The sequence below is a fragment of the Polypterus senegalus genome, chromosome 3 (genome assembly GCF_016835505.1).
Source record: "Polypterus senegalus isolate Bchr_013 chromosome 3, ASM1683550v1, whole genome shotgun sequence".
Lineage (NCBI taxonomy): Eukaryota > Metazoa > Chordata > Cladistia > Polypteriformes > Polypteridae > Polypterus > Polypterus senegalus.
Window position 1 is genome coordinate 277,542,529 of NC_053156.1, and position 19,750 is coordinate 277,562,278.

Consider the following 19,750-nt stretch of genomic DNA (forward strand, 5'->3'; position numbering starts at 1 on the left):
TGAAAGGCGCTATATAAAAGTGCATTCCATCCGAATAAAAGAAGCTGTACGTGAAACGGTTACATACAGACACCATAGCAAGATTCTCTTATTGTCAAGTCCATAAGAAGCAGAGTCTAACTAGCATCAACATCTGTGTTTCGGACCTCCTAACTTGCACTTGCTCTCCTCACTTCTTCCTCGCAATGCCTCTGACTTCGCGATGACCTCTTTTATCCACAGGGGCCTTCGAGTCCTGCGACTTTTTTAGAGTCTTAGCCTCGGAGGGGGGATTGGGCGAGGGGCGTTTTTTTTTTTTTTTGGATACTGAATCCAAGTTTCCATCAAAGCCAACCAGTCGGGGCAAGAGGAGGATGCTTAGCTTCCTCTCGGATTGCATTTGTTTGTGTCTTTGTATGTTGTAGGATACTTTTGCCATTCAGATTTTTCCCCACCGTTTTATTTATTTTATTTCTTCTCTACAAACTTTCAAGTTTATTCAAGTTTTACAGCAGACCTGAGTGATGCGTCTCGCAGTTTGTGCCGTGGCCCTACTTTGTGTAGCAGGGCTGGATCTCGAGTGGACACCCTTTGGGGTCGCCGGAGAAAAAGGAGACACTTTGAACGTCAGCGATGTAGCATCACCACTAAAACGCTCGGGAAGACGGGTACCCCGAGGCGCCGATGACATTGACCCCCCAAATCTTTTTAGCCAGGAGCGGGGGCCGCATCTGCCAGCTAGTGAAATTATTCCCACTGACACGGCACCGAGGGACGCGAGCAGCAGACCCTTGAGTAATGATGAGAGAAGTCGTGATGTGTCGACTAACGGCACAGGGGACAGGATGCCATCGGACCTTTATAACCCGCTATATCCTTTCACCGAAAGTTCCTACAGTGCCTACGCTGTCATGTTCCTCTCGCTTCTGATTTTCGCTGTGGGCATAGTGGGCAACCTGTCTGTCATGTGCATTGTGTGGCACAACTATTACATGAAGAGTGCATGGAATTCCATTCTAGCCAGTTTGGCCTTTTGGGACTTTCTCGTGCTTTTCTTTTGTCTTCCCGTAGTCATCTTCAATGAAATCACTAAGAAAAGACTACTGGGCGAAGTGTCCTGTCGGATGATCCCATACCTGGAGGTAAGCCATGCATAGCCAAGTGGAGACGAGTAGGAGGATGACTGGTGCGCACGCCCCTTCCATTTTAGTGTTGTTAACAATCTCAGACGGTACGCAGCCTTCATCAAGGCATAAATGAAACCACCTCAACTTTATATAGCGCCTTTCACAGTAATCAGCATGAAATGCAGATTTACAAACGATGAAATGTCACTTCATGAGAAGTTTAACGAGCCTCCATAATTACAGGATTTTGGAGATACTTTAGCAAGATCCGTCTAATTCAGCTGATACTAACAGACTTCATGATTTGCAACATTTGAACAACCACTGCGTGCTTTTCCGGCCTAATGTTCGTAGTTTTACTGCGCGTCTTTTGGATTAACTTTGATCTTGCTAAGATCACCAATACTTCATTCCTAATGCTGTCGGGTGGTCGTGATCAACCACAGCAAATGAATATTGGTTCGTGTTGACATGTATTATCATTTGTGATTTTTCTTTTTTCAGATCGATGTTGCATTATAACTATATTTGTTTCATGATTGGCACCATCAATTAAATATTTACTAATTCATATGTGCGAGATTTTTGCAGAGTGTAACAAATTTTATACACCCGGCAGTGTAAAGTCTCAGAAAGCCTTATTTTGAAATGGAAGGAATTTAAGAGATATGCGTTTCGCCTTCCATTGTGCTGAAAAGATTTAAGTTCTGCTCTGCGTTATGCTTTGCGTGCCTCGACTCAGAATTAGTGCATGTCCGTAATGCGCATGCGTATGAGCAAAAATATCACTGAAAATGTGCGCCAGCTCGGAAGTAACGTTACAGGTGCCGCGTCATAGCGCTTTAATTTTGGCTCGTAAAAACGATTTATTTACTAGAAATGTTATTTATTTATTTTTACTATAACATGAACCTTTCAAACAGTTTATTTAAACTTACAGAGAATGTTGGCGTCACTGACTGCAGAAGTCATATACAAGTCTTATACAACATGCCCTCTTCACTGCACCGCTGTGAGCAATATGTCTAAATTATGTTAATTTTTAAATGCAGGTGGACATATAAATGCAAATAAATTATATCTTAGGGGACCATTTGTGGTACTTTACCTAACAGCACTTTAGCTCCTTTAAGAGCTGGACTTAGACAGAACAAGCCTGCAGCAAAGATGAGACACCCCAAAAGTCAGAAACCCAATCAGTATGTGTAGCTGTACAAGTGTGCCTGTGACTTGCTGCTCAAGACAGTTAACTTGGGCACTTGTCTGAGTATCTGGAATCTAGGAACCCTGCATGGAATAAACTGTAATATATGCTTTAAAAATAATACTATTATCTATCTATCTATCTATCTATCTATCTATCTATCTATCTATCTATCTATCTATCTATCTATCTATCTATCTATCTATGTATTATATAGTGCCTTTCACATCTATCTATCTATCTATCTATCTATCTATCTATCTATCTATCTATCTATCTATCTATCTATCTATCTATCTATTATATAGTGCCTTTCACATCTATCTATCATTTACTATGCAGTGCTCCATCTGTCTGTCTGTAAATCTCTTACAGAACTTAAAACAAGAGCAAATATATGGAGAATTGTTCATGGTAATTGCAGTCTCAATATAAAAAACCTATTTTTAAAAAGAGCACCCCACAAACTTTGTGAAATGAAAAACTAATAAATGTCTCACGTGTTATTTAAATCCAGGCTTATATCCTTAAAACAATAAAATATGATAACTGATCTTTGGCAGGACAAAAATTCTATGATTTTTGATTGACTGGCAGTGTATACCAACTATATTTGTTCTAATTTAGCATACTTTTATGATCAAAAAAGAAAGAAAAAAAGTTTTGATATTTCTGTTTCTTAGTTTTATTTTATTAAAAAACAAGCTTTCACACCACTGGGAAGTTGAGCCCTGGTCTTCCTGGCAAAGCAGGCCTGCTACAGTCCATTCTAACTGGCAGGGCAGTCTCGTCAACTATTTACAGTTGGGCCCCACGTAAAGGAGGCTCATGCATTTACTTATTTTGCTAACATTTTTATCTAAGGTGGCTAACAACATTGGTGACATTTCTTTTGTTGTTCTAATTGGAGGACAGGCAGGTGAAGTGACTTGCTCGAGGTCACACAGTGTCAGTCGTAGGATTTGATCCCACACCCTCACAGTTTGAGGTCCAAATTCCAAAGCCTTAAACACTGTGCCACATTCAGTGCCTTCAGAAAGTTTTAGACTGCTTCACTATTTACATATTTTGCTAAGTTGCACCCTTATGCTAAAATCTTTTAAATTCATTTTCCCCTCATCAGGCAAGACTCAATGCTCCAGAATGACAAGTGAAAACAGGACTTTAGGAATTGTTGCAAATTTATTAAAAACAAAAAATTGAAATATCAAAATGACGCAAGTATTTCTGACCCTTTGCTGCAAAACTGAGAATTTGGCTCAGGTGCATCCATTCTGTTGATCATCATTGAGATGTTTCTACATGCAGTCTGCTCAGTTGTTTGGATGTATCCATTGAAGGTCCCACAACTGAGCAATTAACCAGGCCATGAGGTTTTAAGATTTGCCTGTGGAGCTTAGAGGTGGGATTTTGACAAGATACAGATTTCGTAAGGGTGCAAACATTTTCTGCAGTATCAAAGGCTTCCAAGAGCACAGTGGCCTCCATAATTTTGAAATGAAATGCATATAGAACAACCACGACTATTCCAAGAGCTGGCTGCCCAGCCAAACTGATCAATCATGAGAGACGGGCCTTGGTAAGTGAGGTGCCCCAGAGGTCAATAGTCATGCTAGCTGAGCCCCAGTGAACCAGTGTGGAGATGGCAGAAAATTTCAGAAAGAAAACCATTACTGTAACACTCCATTAATCTGGGCTTTATGACAGAGTGGCCAGATGAGATGTGAAAGCCTGCTTGGAATTTACAAAAAGGCACCTAAAGGACTCTCAGACTATGAAACAACATTCTCTAGACTGAAAAAAATCAAGACTGAAGAGTATGGCCTTAAGTGTTAGCATCAAGTTTGGAGGAAACCAGGCACCCCTCATCACTTGTGCAATACCACCTCAACAATGAAGAACTGGTAGTGGCAGAATTATGCTGTGGGTTGGGGACTGGCAGACTAAATAGACAGGAGGAGGCAAAGCTGAACAGAACAAAGTATGGAGCTATCCTTAAAGAAGACTCTAGACCTCAGAGTGGGCCAAAGGCTCACATTCCAGCAGGACACGGACCATAAGCACAAAGCAAAGACAACACATTAGTGGTTTAGGGGCAACTCTGGGGACATCCTTGAGTTGCTCAGCCAGAGCCAAGACTTGAACTCAATCAAACATCTCTGGAGAGACTGCAAATAGCTGTCCAAAGTTGGCCACTATCCAGCTTAACAGGACTGGAGTGGGTCTGCAGATAATAATGGCAGAAAGATCCCCAAATCCAGGTGTGTTCAGCTTGTCATGTCAAACCCAAGAAGACTCCAGGCTGCCAAAGCTGCTTCAACTAACATCTGATTAAACGGTGGCTCAGTGGGTAGCGCTGCTGTCTCGCAGTTAGGAGACCTGGGTTCGCTTCACAGGTCCATCCCTGCATGGAGTTTGCATGTTCCCCCCATGTATGCATGGGTTTCCTCTGAGTGCTCTGGTTTCCTCCCACAGTCCAAAGACATGCAGGTTAGATGCATTGGCGATTTAATTCTAAATTGTGCTTGGTGTGTGTGCCCTGTGGTGGACTGGTGCCCTGCCCAGGGTTTGTTTCCTGCCTTGCACCCTGTGTGGGCTAGGATTGGCTCCAGCAGACCCCAGTGACCCTGTAGTTAGGATATAACGGATGGATGGAAGTTTAGTATAAGGCAGCAACATAACAACATGTGTAAAATGTGAAGGGACCTGCGTACTTTCTGAAGGCACAGTATATTTCAGATGTATTTTTTCACTGTAGATGTTCTGTTGATTTCCACTTCACACTCAGTCAAAACTAAATAGAAAGAGGTTAGGAGCACACACTGACACAGCACATTGCAGCACCCATCACATGACAAACCACCTCAGGATCCCAGATTAGGACCCGAGTGCAGCCATGCAATGGGTGACACCTCAGCACCACACAAGTTCATATGGAATGGACCAGTGTAAGGTGTTTTATGGTGGCTGGAGTGCCAATTCTGCCACCAAACCCCAGGTTTTTCTCTGCAGGTTGGAGGGCCTACATGCAGGGCTGGATGCAGGTTAACGCCATACCAAGGACTGAGCAATTGCAGGTTAAGGGCACAATGAAGTAGAGTCACTTTTGGCATTTATGGGATGTGAACCGGCAACTTTCCGATTACTAGTGCAGATCCCTAGCCTTAGAGCCACCACTCTGCCCATGTCGTGAAGGAGGTCATGGGCAAAACTAAATAGGTTGGCTCCTAAACCCGATGGTACAGAAACAGCCTCAGCTCGCCACTGACCTGACTGAATATAGTCAACAGGAAGAAAATGAGTAATGTCGGTTTTACAGGGTAACCCGAGGAGTTATTCATGTATATAATAACATTTTCAAACCTGAATTATTCAATTTGGAGGTGTCCTGTCCTATTAATATTGTCCTGGATATGACTCAGGGAGTGAGGACTCCAGTTAAAAGCAGTGCTGGGATAACAGACAAGATCTCAGTTCGATTAGGTCTTAACCAGGGATCTCTCTAACTCTTTACCTCTTTGCTCTGGTTATGGATGTGTTGAGTCATGGGAAAAAAGAGCAATCCTCCCTGGTGCTGGCTTTTTGCTGATGACAATGTGTTGTATAGCTCCAGAAATGTAGAAGAGGTAGCTGGAGGAATGGAGAAGGGCTTTGGAAGATAGATGGCTGGTGATAAATAGGAAAAGAAGACAGAACATATGAGGTTTAATGGTGATCGGGATTTAGAAGCTGGCCTGAAGGAAGAGCTTTTGAAAAGAGTGAAGAAATTTAAATATCTAGGATCGGTAGGAGCTATGAGCTAGGAGAGATAACCCACAGCATGGATGAAATAAATGGAAGAAGTCATCAGGAGTATTGTGTGATTAAAGAATAAAGGTGAAGTTGAAAGGTAATGCTTTAAAACAGTGGTAAGACCAACAATGCTGTTTGGAGCTGAGATGTGGGTAGTAAAGGGAGAGCTGGAGAAGAAGCTGGGTGTGGAAGAAATGAGAATGTTGATATGTATGTATGGAGTTACAAAAAGGGACAGAATAAGAGATGAGACAATCAGTGGTACAACAAAAGTACCTAAGAAAATACAGGACAGTAGGTTGAAGTGGTATGGACATGTGATGAGGACAGTCAATCAATATGTGGGTAAAAGAGTGATGGGAATGGAAATCCAGCAGAAGACAAAGCAAAGGTGTATGGATAGAGTAAAGGAAGACTTAAAGGAAATGGGTCTGATTGAGAAGGTTGTGCAGGACCAAGCTGTATGGACACGTTTTGGTCCAACATATTGACCCCTGTCACAAGAACGAGACATTGACAGATAAAGAGTTGGGGCAGCCACCCGTATATTGTGGTATCCTGGCTGCAAAAGTCGTTTTCCTTAAAATACAGAGCACTGAAGTGCACACAACCGAGTCCAAAACAAGACTAAAGAAACAAAGGAAAAGGGGCAGGTTTTAAAGGGGGAGACAGGAAGTGAGGTCGTATGGATCTGGCACGTGGTCTTCCACCATTGGCTCAGAGCGGAGGTGACATCAGAGGGACTGGAGCTGGTGTGGCCGACTTCCATTGGCTCAGTCCCGAAGTGATGTCAGGTGATCCAGGTGAAATCCCCCGGGGATGGTCTACAGGCAAGGGAGAAAAAGAGTCAGTGCACTCTGCCACACCCCGGCATGCCTCAACTGCCTTCACTCAAGCCCTTTAGCTGCCTCCCATGCGCACGTGTGTGACAAGGCCCCCCCCTTAGCCCAGACCCGACGGGTCGGGCGACCTAACCGAGAGGTCGTGAACCCGAGAAAGAGCATCAGCGTTGGCGGAGAGCGCCCCGACGATGAACGAGCGAAAACTTGTACGGCTGCAGGTCAAGAAACCACCGGGTGACCCGCGGATTCGACTCCTTGTGGAGGGCCATCCACTGTAGGGTGCATGGTCCGTGACAAGGGTGAATTCCCGGCCCAACAGGTAGTACCTCAGCTGAGTAATCGCCCATTTAATCGCCAGAGCCTCCCTCTCCACCGCAGCATACCTGGTCTCCGGTCCAACAGTTTCCGCTCAGGAACATGATGGGGTGCTCCACACCATCGACGCTTTGGCTCAGCACGGCGCCCAGGCCTGTGTCCGAAGCGTCCGTCTGGAGGATGAAAGGCAAAGAAAAGTTAGGTGCCATCAAAACAGGTGTGGACGTAAGGGCCTGCTTTAAGTCACCAAATGCAGCGCCTGTTTTTTCAGTCCATACCACAATGTTCGGGGCCCTCTTCTTTGTTAAATCAGTCAAGGCGCGCTCTCTCCCAAAACCGGGTACAAACCGGCGGTAGTACCCGGCTAACCCGAAAGGCTTGGACTTGCCGCTTGGTTCGCGGACGGGCCATTTCAGAATGGCATCAATTTTGGAGCACTGTGGCCTTACGGTACCCCGACCCACCAGGTAGCCTAAATATTTGGCCTCGCTTAATCCAAGAAGCATTTCTTGGGATTAATCCGAGCCCGCCTCACCAAGTGTCCGTAATACCGCTTGGACATGCTGTAGGTGTTCCTTCCATGTGCTGGAATAGATGACCACGTCATCCAGGTAGGCAGCACTGTATGAGTTATGAGGCCGAAGCACTTTGTCCACCAGACGCTGAAAGGTTGCTGGAGCCCCGTGTAACCCAAATGGAAGGACACGATACTGCCAGTGTCCGCTAGGGGTACTAAACGCGTTTTTTTCCTTCGCGGAGTCCGTTAAAGGAACCTGCCAGTACCCTTCGTCATGTCAAGTGTGGTCAGGTATTGACCCTGTCCAAGCCTCTCGAGGAGGTCGCCCACGCGTGGCATTGGATAAGCATCAAATTGGGAGACCTGATTAAGCCGACGGAAGTCATTGCAGAACCTCCAACTTCCGCCAGGCTTACCGACGAGCACAATGGGGCTGGACCAGGGACTATAACTTTCCTCAATCACACCTAGCTCCAGCATGCGCTTGATCTCAAGCTCCACTTCAGCCTTTTTTGCCTCGGGAAGACGATACGGGCGTTCTCGGACAACAACCCCGGGCTCTGTCACGATGTTGTGCTCAATCAGAGAGGTCCTTCCGGGGTTCTCACTGACTACCTCCCGAACGGTCCGGATAACTGTTTCCAGCTCCTGCCGCTGTCTGGGACTTAAGTCCGTGCCGAAGTTAAGGTCGTGTGTGTGAGCGAAGAGTGAGCGGGCTGGCGGAGGAGGGATCGGGGTCCCTGTCCTTCCACGGTTTCAGCAGGTTCACATGATAAACCGCTCCTTTGGCCGGCGATTGGGTTGACTCACCAAATAGTCGACCAGTCCCTTCCTCTCCTTAACTTCGTAGGGGCCCTGCCAGTGGGCAAGCAATTTAGAGTGGGAGGTAGGCACTAGGACCATGACCCGATCTCCCGGGCGGAACTCCGAAGAGACGTGCCGCGGTTGTAGTACCGGGCCTGCGCTGCTTGAGCCTCCTCCATGTGACTTTTAAGGACAGGCCGAATTTTTCCAAATCTATCGCGTAACTGCGATATATTCCAGTATGTTTGTGGAGGGAAGAGCCTCTTCTTCCCAGCCTTCTTTCAAAATATCTAATATGCCCCGAGGTTGTCGCCCGTATAGTAGTTCAAAGGGGAGAACCCCGTGGAGGCTTGTGGGACTTCCGATAGGAAAAAGGACGAGGGGGAGGAGCTGATCCCAGTTCCTTCCATCCTCGCTGACCACCTTACGCAGCATTTGCTTGAGAGTTTGATTAAACCTCTCTACTAATCCGTCGGTTTGAGGATGATACACCGAGGTCTTTAAATGCTTTATTTTCAGTAATCTGGCAGTCTCCTTGAACGTTTCCGAGGTGAAGGGGTCCCCTGGTCTGTCAAGACTTCTTTGGGGATCCCCACGCCAATACCCCTAGTAATTCCCGTGCGATGGCTTTAGAGGTAGCTGAGCGCAACGGAACAGCTTCGGGTATCGTAGCGTAATCCACGAGGACTAAAATGTACTTGTGTCCTCGGGCTGAGGGCTCCAGGGTCCCACCAGGTCGACCCGATTCTGTGGAAGGGAACGCCAATCAGTGGAATAGGAATGAGAGGAGCACGGTCCCTCCTAGGAATTTGTCGCAGTTGACACTCCGGGCAGGAAGCGCAAAGCGGCTAACCTCCTCATTAATTCCTGGCCAGTAGAAACGGAGCTTGATCCGCTCCAGAGTTTTTTCGGTGCCCAGGTGGCCACCTAGGAGGTGGGCGTGTGCTAGCTCACAGACCTGCCGCGGAAGGTACGCTGCACTAGCAGCAGCCTCGTCTCCTGCCCGTCATGCATTGCTACACGGTAAAGGAGGTCATTATCTAGCACAAAGTAGGGGCCCTGTGGCATCGACTGATTAGTGCGCTGGCCATTGACAAGGACCACTGCATTTTTTACAAACTTCAGGGAGTCATCATTCCATTGCTCCCTTCTAAAAGAAGCCGGCGCTTTTAAATTGGAACCGCAACACGGAGAGAGGGTCAGCGCCGACCTCAATGGGCGTGGTTTCCTCCGCTCCGCCGCGCGTTGGTGGATGACGGTTAGCCCGCGACGGCCGGAGTTGCCACGCCAGTCAGGGCGACTGCCGTCTCTCTCTGCCGGCTGATTACACGGCGTGGAGGCAGCTTGAGACGGGTTATCTCCGTCCATAACGAGGCCCAAATTAACCCCGGAGTGGTATGTGTCTCACCGCTTTGATTTTAGACCAGTCCGCCCTAGTATCACCGGGTGTGGAGGATCAGGTAGGACGCTACGGTGAGCTTTACTAACTGACCCTCCGTAACTGATGACACAGCGGCGGACCTGTACCAGCGGATGTCTCCGTGGACACAGGTTATACCGGTCTTAAATTTAGCCACTGTTGCGGTTGCACAAAGCGGGGGCAACAATGAAATGTTGCTGCCGGAGTCGAACAAACCTGTGGTCTTGTGTCCGTTGACGATCACCACGCCAGTATGTGGGACCGCCAACGGATTAGCCAGAGCACACCAACCCCTCCTCACCCTCCACCTGCATTCCTCCTTGCCTCCAAGCGGTTTGCGCCGCCCGCGCGGACGCCATCTGGCTCCGGATTGTACAGGGGGGGCTAGGTCTTGGAACGCACCCGGCTGAGTTTGACATGAGGACGGTTCTGCTCCCCCAGAGTGTGAGGCCGCCCTCTGCGTCTCCATAAGCTCTATGAGCTCAGACATGTTCTTAAACTGCTCGCCCCAAACCGGCTGGGTGAAGCCACGGGGAAGCGCTTCCAGGAGCAGATAGCAAGCTACCTGCTCTATTATTTGGTAGGGCGTGTTTTCAAATGGCCGTAGCCAATGCCCTACCATTGCCCATAAGGACCAGGCTTGTTTGTTGGTGGCCGCTCAGGGTCCAACCTCCATTTTTATTTTATTCACCTGCCAGTCTGGGGCACCCCTAGGTGGTAAATGGGGCTTTGGTTTCAGGGAGGCAGGCACTCTCCCCAAGAGAGCATACTGAGTCCCTTTGCCTCCCCTCCAGGGCAGCCCAATTCTGTGAGCCCCACCCGCACACTCCCTGGCCCTCCAGATGGCTAGTTATGAGTGCGGAGCGGAGCCCGCACCGGTCACGCCAACCACGGGCACCCTCCCGCCTGAATACTCGGCCCCGCACGCTCCCACCTGGGTATATTGCAGGTCCTGTCCCCTTCTCCTCGGGACTTCTCCATCCTGCCGCTACGCCACTGTCACAAGAACGAGACATGACAGATAAAGAGTTGGGGCAGCCACCCGTATATTGTGGTATCCTGGCTGCAAAAGTCGTTTTCTTTAAAATACAGAGCACTGAAGTGCACACAACCGAGTCCAAAACAAGACTAGAGAAACAAAGGAAAAGGGGCAGGTTTTAAAGGGGGAGACAGGAAGTGAGGTCGTATGGATCTGGCACGTGGTCTTCCACCATTGGCTCAGAGCGGAGGTGACATCAGAGGGACTGGAGCTGGTGTGGCCGACTTCCATTGGCTCAGTCCCGGAAGTGATGTCAGGAGATCCAGGTGAAATCCCCGGGGATGGTCTACAGGCAAGGGAGAAAAAGAGTCAGTGCACTCTGCCACACCCCGGCATGCCTCCGAACTGCCTTCACTCAAGCCCTTTAGCTGCCTCCCATGCGCACGTGTGTGACACCCCACATAGAAGTGAGAAAAGAAGATGCTAAAGAAGAAGTAGAAGAGGTCAATGCAGCATTGCCACCTGATGACTCCACGTTCCTTGATTCAAATGCTGAACCTGGACACTGTCAATGTGGAGTTCACACATTATTCCTTTGTCTGAGTGGGTATTCCTATCACATCCTCACAGAAGAGCAAGTTAGGTTAATTGGTGACTCCAAGTTGTCATCTTCATCAATGTGGGCTTTGTCTACGTGTGTTTCCTGCCTTTTCCCCAGTGGTGTTGTTGCTCTGCCCTTCGTGAACACTAAGCTAGAATAAACAGGTCTGAAAATTGGACCAGATTAGTCTTGAGACTTTAAGGAAAGCATGTGTTAAATCCACCTAACAATGTGTATAAAATTTCCTTGGAAAGGTGTGGAGAAATTGTGACATCACCTTTGAGCAATTCATTTCATTGGGAATTTGATAAGAATTTAGCAAGTCAGCATTGTACACTTTTGATATCCACTCATTCTGCAAAACAACTTTGTTTAAAAAATGCTAATAAAGAATTGAATTATTATGTACTACCATGAATAGAGAGTCATACATAAACCAACCTGTAATTATACAAGGCTCTTAAAATGATATGTTAAACAAATTCAAGAGCCCATGTAGATACATTTATAGAAATTAAGTCATTGTACATCAGGTGAGATTACTGTGCAGTAGGAAGCAAAATAAGATGTTATAAGACGGATGGAAAGAAGAGACGCGGATAAAATGTAGCAGTTCTGTCAGTGAACTGTCAGATAAATATTAGAGCAAAACTGTGAGAGGCACATAAAAGACAAAACAAAAAACAGACATGAAGTGAAACAAAACCAAAGCCCAATATGAGAGACAATAATTATGGTCGAGAGAACAAGAGAGTTAAACCCAAAAGTACAAGCAAGAAAAGAGCACAAAGTAAAACTTCAAAGATTTTGTATCTGCAGGTTGGATAAGGATTTGCACTTTTATCCCGTCACGTCACTTCAGCTGCTGTAAAATCTTCACACTGTTCCATTCCATCCAAACTAGTGTGTCATGTGTTACATGGCCGCACTTGGGTCCTAACTGGGATCCTGAGGTGTTTCGTCGTGTGGTAGGTGTGGTGACGCGCTGTATCACTGCATGCTCCCAACCTCCTCCTCCTTCTCACGCCACGCCGACACGCATGGATCACGGCCTTTGAGGAGCCAAGAGCACACCAAATCACGACAGTAGCAAAGGTCAAAATTGGGAGATTAAAAAATATTAAGTGAAGTACACGTAAACTAAAAGTCAAGTGTCGAAACCGGAAAATACAATACAAATAAATTAAAGAGCTCAAAAGGTAGCACGCTAAAGGAAGTTTCTATCCCCAGACTCAGATGAGGAAGTGCTCTGATAGTAGACCTTTTAACCCATTGGGTGATTAATGTTGGCATGGCAACCTCCATGACTCCACCCCTAACATTCATTAAAGCTACCTAGCAACACGGTGGACAAAAACAGCAATTTCTGTCATTATATTCCAGCTAGTATATGGTTTTAGGATGGTATAAAATATTTTGCTTGTGACAGTGTATATGTGCCACCATTTTGAACAGCGGTTGCCTCAACGTCATCTGGTGCCGACTTACATCGGTGAGGATAGTCCAGGTCATGTATGATGGAATGCAGACATGGGTTAGAAGCAGTGTTGGGGTATCTATTTCCATACAACTAAGATTTCACAGAGATGTAACTGTTTGGAATAACTGTTGGGTGAGACTTGAACAAAAACAAAGAAAGAAAATTTAGATTTATACGGTTTTGCTATCAACAGCTTACAGCGCAAGTGAGCATTACAGAACACTACTCTCATTGCTTTAGTATGGTCAGTGAGTGCACATGCTCTCCAAATCGCCACCACTTGTGCAGATTTCATGCTCCTTGTAGAAGGAAGGAAGAAAGCCATTACTGTAAGAATATGCTGAGAATTAGACAATTACTTAAGGTCATTCATATCTAACTTCTCAAAACCATCTCTCCATCCCTGATCCATACCAAACTCCTAATCATTGTCACTACTCCACCCCCTCAGTCTTGTTCTGTCTAGTTCATACTGCTGTTTCCTTGCGCAGACATTCCCTCTATCAGCTTCTCACACATACTGTATTTATCTATCCATAGAGAGGGATAGAGAGACATGGAGTGTCTATCAGGGGCTCACCATCTACGATCCCAAATCTGTCTGTCTGTCTCTCTTCCCACAGATATTCCTGTTGTGATTTGTCTTCAGTATTCATTTTTTTTACATGTTTTCCTGAACCTCTTTTCGCAGCACTTTATATCCTACTGTAGACTTTTTGGGTTGTAATATCAATTTCTGTCCTTATATTCCAGCCAGATTACTGCTTTAGGATGGTTTAAAATATTTTGCTTGTGACAGTGTATGTGTGCCACCATTTTGAAGCAGTGTATGGGTAGCAGACAAGATTCTCATTCGAAAAGGTCTGCACCAGGGATCTTCTTTAAGTCCCTCTCTCTTTGATATGGTCATGGATGTGTTGATTTTGCTACTTAAGTTCTTTTATTTCTCCTTACATCTCCTGCACATTGTGAAAAACAGGCCTCATTTCAGGGTCACTTATAGAAACTAAGAATCTAAGCATGCTAGCAAAGTAAAGAGTGAGACCAGAAGAAAAAGATGTAGATAGAAATACAGAACAAGATTCAAAACATTGAGATCAGGCAAAACGAAAAAAAAAAAAATTATTTTAGCAAAAAGCATTTGGATGACCAAAATTTTGCATGATTCTTCTTTAAAGAAACTAAGGGAGCTCCACCCCCTGCTCACTTCGCTCGCCCACCCTCGGGTTTGTTTTACCGGATATACAATTTAAAGAGATTGTTATTTTCATGGGAATTGTTACATATTCATTATTTTCACTTTTACTTTAAAGCTTTTGTACAAACAATATTTGTCCTTTATTTCCGGTTCCGGGCATGGTTAAATCTCTTTCTCGCAGGACGTATAATGCTGCTCGCGTTGTTGAATGCACGCTAAGGAGATGCCTTAGGATCATGTTGTTTTGCTGCTGCTGGCGAGCTGCACGTTCTGTTTGTCGCGCTGCAAGTCGATCATTTAAAAGCCCTGTACAGAAGGGGGAGAGGGGTTAGGGGGACTGAACGCACGCTAGGAGATGCCGTCAGATCATCTGCTGGCTTGCTGCTGCTGGCGAAGCTGCGTGTTCTGCTTGTCGCTTGTCGTTTTAAGAGCTGGGAGCACATGATGTCTGTCTGTCAAAAGCATTCCAACAACTGCTAGGTTAGATGTCCGTGAACTTGTTTTAAATGTTGTCTCATGTGATGTTAAAGTGTCTCTCACGGGACATCAAATTGTCTTCCGAGAAGATCATGTCTTGTCTCCCTAGTCTCCCTCCCAAGATTTTTTTTATAATAGACAGATCTTTTTTCTAAGTACTTTCCATTTTGACCATTTTTTCAAATAATTTTTTGCCATATATTTCAAAACTTATTTTTTTTTTATTTTTTTTTGTGCCAGTACAGTCTGGTCTCCTAGTTTCTGATCTTTATTAGCATTTTGGACTGTGCCTGTTCTCCTGGTTTCAGTCTTTTTTGTCCTTGCTAGCTTCCCCTGGGGGACATATTCTGAAGTACAAGAGACCTGTATCTAAATGTAATGTTAATGTATCTGTCCTCTGAATGCACACATTGATACATTTGAGCACGAGTCATCTCACAAATACGACTGTGTTGTTGCTGGTGATGCAGATGACTCGAGCGCAAATGTATCAATGTCTTGGGGGGACACATATACTCACAATACAGTTAGTTACGGGTCACTTGCAATTCTGATTGTGAACCGTTAAGAGAGGCAAATCTAATCTGAGCAAAAGATCAGAACTGATCAATGAGTCCTGTAATGTGAGCGTAACAAAATGATTCAAATCTCATGTTCAAACAAAGTTCTCATTGACTAAAATACTTTAGTTTCTGTTTTTCAACTTTACATTCAGGTTATGCTTTGGATTTGGCTTTTTTTGTCTTCCTGGAAACCAAAATTTCTACATTTATGTCCCTCTCCGGTTTCCTTTGTCCTCATGGCATGCCAATATATATACCAAATTATGACAATACTTACCCCCTGCTGTTTGTAGTGATGAGAGAGAGAAAAATGTAATTTCTTATTTTCATTGATTGAGATAACAAAGGTTATGATGCACCTTAATTAGGGGCCTAATGCTGAGCAACAGAAAGCAATTTTATAAGATATAAATAAATCTCACGTTACACTATCCCACTCATCATGTAATCTTTGTTATATGCTCACAACATGCAAAGTGCATTTTAAAGACAGGAGTCTTGTCCAGTGAATGATAGGGAGAGATGAATCCTCAGTTCAGAAGCTCAATCACGTTGAAATGTGCAGCTTGTTCGTGCACTACTCTGATTTTCGGCAAGTGTTTATTTAACAATAATTTAGCAAAAAATGAAAAGATGCTCATCTCTTTTAATCTTTCTTTCTTTCATAACCCATCACCTGCAGTCCTAGAATCAGCCAAATTACTCTTCTAGGGAAGTTTTTTAGCACTGCTTTTTTTTGTACCCTGAGAGCAAAACTGCACACAATTCCCCAGGCCTCGACAGTGCTATAAAGCTTGAGCAGAACCTCCTTGGACTTGTACTCTACACATCAGGGTGCTATATAATGTGACATTCTGTTAGCCTTCTTAATGGCTTCTGAACACTGACGGGAAGCTGATAGTGTCGAGTTCATAGCGACTCCTAACTCCTTCTCATATGGTGTATTTTCAGTTTTCAGACCTCCCATTGTGTATTCATACCTCACATTTTTACTTACTATGTGTAATACTTTACATTTACTTACATTAAATTTCATCAGACATAAATCTGCCCACTCCCGAATGCTGTCCAAATCTATCTATAAAGATTCAAAATATTCTATCTGATGTGCCAATCCACCTTGTTTGGTATCATCTATGAAGCCTAACCAGCTTGTTACTCATATTCCTATCCAAATTACTTACCAATTTCAGATAAGGTTCCTCACACCATCACCCTCTGCTTCTTGCGTTTTAGTCAGTTCTTCACCCATTTTCACACAACACCCTGAACTCCCACTTCTTTTAGTTTGATGCCCATTTTCTTATGTGGCACCTTATCAAATGCCTTCTGAAAGTCCAGATAAATAATATCATTTACACTACTCTGATCTTATCCTTTTCTTGCTTTCTCATTGAATTTCAGCATGCTAGTAAAACACAACCTCCCTTGTCTAAACCCATACTGACTGTTCAGTAAAACTCCTGTTCTAGATGTGTGCTGCCCCAACTTTGCTTTAATGATTCCATCCTGTAATTTACTTGTGATGTACCGTAAGCATTACTCTTTTAATGTAACAGAAAAATAATATTTTCTATTTTCTAGTCCTTAGAAAATTCCTCAGTATGCAGTGACTTCCTAAAAGTATGTGTCAAAGGTTTATGTATGTTCTCACAAACCTCCTAAAGAACTTGAGGATAAATTTGATCTTGTCCTGGTGATTTGTTAGATTTGGGTTTATTTAATCAATACAGCACTTCTAACTTTCCAAATTCTGATCCCATGCTGACTGTTCAGTAAAAATCCTGTTCTTTCCATGTGCTGCTCAATTTTAATAATTCCTTACATTAATTTACTTGTGATGTTTGTTAAGCTTACTGACTGTAATTACTGTGTTCTACCACGTAAAAATAAAATATTTCCATCTGTCTAAGCATTACTGATTGATTTATTGTTCTTTGGTCACTAATGTATCAGGAAAGTTGCCTTTGGCAGATACAGTGTGTCTTGGGTATGAATGTTGGAGGGTTGGTAGATAGTACTTGGGCAGTTATGTCCTTGCAGGTTTACTTGGACATACATTATATCTAAAAAGCTGACTTTACTTTGACTTCACTTTGACTTTGACTTTAATTGCAACACATTTCAACTCACATGCTGCTTTCTTCTTTCTCCTTTTAGGTATCATCCTTGGGTGTGACTACATTCAGTTTGTGTGCCCTTGGGATTGATCGATTTCATGCTGCCACAAGCACCCAGCCCAAGAGCCGGTCCATTGAGCAGTGCCAGTCCATCCTTGCTAAGCTGGCAGTGATTTGGATTGGCTCAATGATACTCGCTATACCCGAAGTCCTGCTATGGCAGCTCACTCAAAATCAATCAGCCATGTTAGGCACCATCATTGATTCCTGCACCATGAATCCCTCCACTAACCTCCCAGAGTCCATCTACTCGCTGGTGATGACGTATCAAGATGCCCGTATGTGGTGGTACTTTGGCTGCTACTTTTGCTTGCCAGTCCTGTTCACTCTTTCTTGTCAGCTTATTACAAGAAGAATAAGGAGTTCTAACAAGAATCAAGATGCCAGAGTTTCCCCTAAACATATTCAGTGTGAACGGCAGCTCAATTGTACCGTGACAGGTTTGGCCATTATTTATGGGATCTGCATTCTGCCTGAAAACATCTGCAACATTGTGCTGGCCTACTTGACCTTGGACGTTTCTCAACCTACTTTGGATCTCCTCAGTCTCATTAACCAGTTTTTTCTGTTTTTCAAGTCCTCTGTGACCCCTGTGCTCCTTTTGTGCCTCTGCAAACCACTGGGCCAGGCCTTCATGGACTGCTGTTGCTGCTGCTGTGAAGAGTGCAGCCAGGAATCCCAGGCTAGTGAGGGAGGAGATGGAAAACTGAAAACCACAGAAATGTCGTCTTCCATTTTCTTTGACAAGCCCAAAGACAACCAGTCAATTCTTGGTATTGGAACACCCTGCTAAAAATCAGAAGGAAGTCTCCTGGCCCATTACTTATTTTGCAATGCATCTGAAGTTCTTGTTTTTCAATTTCTTGTAAGTCATCAAACTGGTGAAACCTCTGTCCATGGCAGACAGGGAGAATTAAGCTCAAAATATGGCCAGGACAAAGAAGAGATTTGATCCAAAAATCTTGCAAGCCACTAACGATCATTGGCACTTTCCTATATGACCTGGCTTTTAAGACCAGTTTCCCTCACAAATCTAGATTATAAAGTGTTGTCCAAGGGATTCAGGACAAAGATAGCAAACTCTTTGTAGATGCCTTTTATGAGGAACTGATATGGGAATAATGCAAATCAAGGAATGGATTAGCAACTACAGAATCCTCTTGGGCTTATTTATCCTAACTCTTGTTATCACACATCACCTATGGATGAATCACTCAAATGAATCTAACTTCTGCAGAACATGACCATTCCTTGACTTACTGAATCCTCATTTTGTCTTCTTAGTGAGTAAACCACATTTACATTTTTATGAGAACAACCATCATAGAAATTAGAACAACCAACAACACTCGCGATCCCCAGCCATATGAGAGCAACCAAAAATGTAAAATGTATTCTGGGACCAGCAGAATCGAGATGAACAACACAAGTAATACACACACTCATTGATAAAAAGTTTATGACCTGGTGGGTGGCAGTTGAGCAGATGATTTTCCGATTCCTTTTAAAATTTAAAATTGTAAAAAAAATTCAAGTAGGGGCAACTTTATGGACACACATCCACAACAGTTTTATCACTTTGACAAAGAAGACGGACACCACAATTGTACACCCATTTTCTAAACCTATTTTTTGCAAAGGTGTTACAGGAGACTAACCTATAGGAATCAATTTAGAGCCTCTACTAGTGATGTACAAAACGATTCACATGAAATTAAGATTGCAGTGAAACTCAATGTTTTGTTTGGCAAATAAATTCTTGAAACAAGTGGTATTTCACTGCCAGCAAAATTTGTGCCATTGACACATAAAGAAATGTTTTTAGTTCCTGACTGGAAGCATTTACATGCATTAAACCAGAATGGGTCTTCCTCTTCTTTAGTTTGTAAATATAGGTTTAAAGAAAATGAAAAAAAAATGCCAAACACATTTCCTATCATGTGTATATATTTACCAAACATGTTCTGGTAATTCACTTCCCACTTTGGTAATTATGATAGCGATCTTGGCGATAGCAATCCTAAAAATGCAAATGAGACAGATATGAAACTTGAATCTCCACAATTTTTTCAGAGTGCACATCCTTAACCTCTTCTGGGAAATTTAGAAACAGGAAGGCTGTGAAACGGCTGAGAGGAGGGGAAAGCAGCAACCCATCAGTGAGTTTTACTATGGAGAAAACACAGTAATGTGCACAATCGTGCATTTTAGTGTGAAAATTACGCAATGTGTACCATTGTTAAAAAACGTATTGTGCTTCTCCACGGTGATG

The 19,750-nt window shown here is 44.1% G+C and overlaps 2 protein-coding genes across 2 annotated transcripts in view; one reads left to right on the plus strand and one right to left on the minus strand.

Annotated features, from left to right (window-relative positions):
• Nucleotides 1-19,750, minus strand: part of arl8a (ADP-ribosylation factor-like 8A) — a 95,652-nt gene that overhangs the window by 22,358 nt on the left and 53,544 nt on the right. The gene's annotated exons all lie outside the window — the stretch shown is intronic.
• Nucleotides 323-19,387, plus strand: LOC120526203 (G-protein coupled receptor 37-like 1). The gene is made up of 2 exons (XM_039749242.1): nucleotides 323-1,121; nucleotides 17,459-19,387. The coding sequence occupies exons 1-2, from the start codon at nucleotides 504-506 to the stop codon at nucleotides 18,269-18,271; spliced, it is 1,431 nt and encodes a 476-aa protein (XP_039605176.1). The 5' UTR covers nucleotides 323-503; the 3' UTR covers nucleotides 18,272-19,387.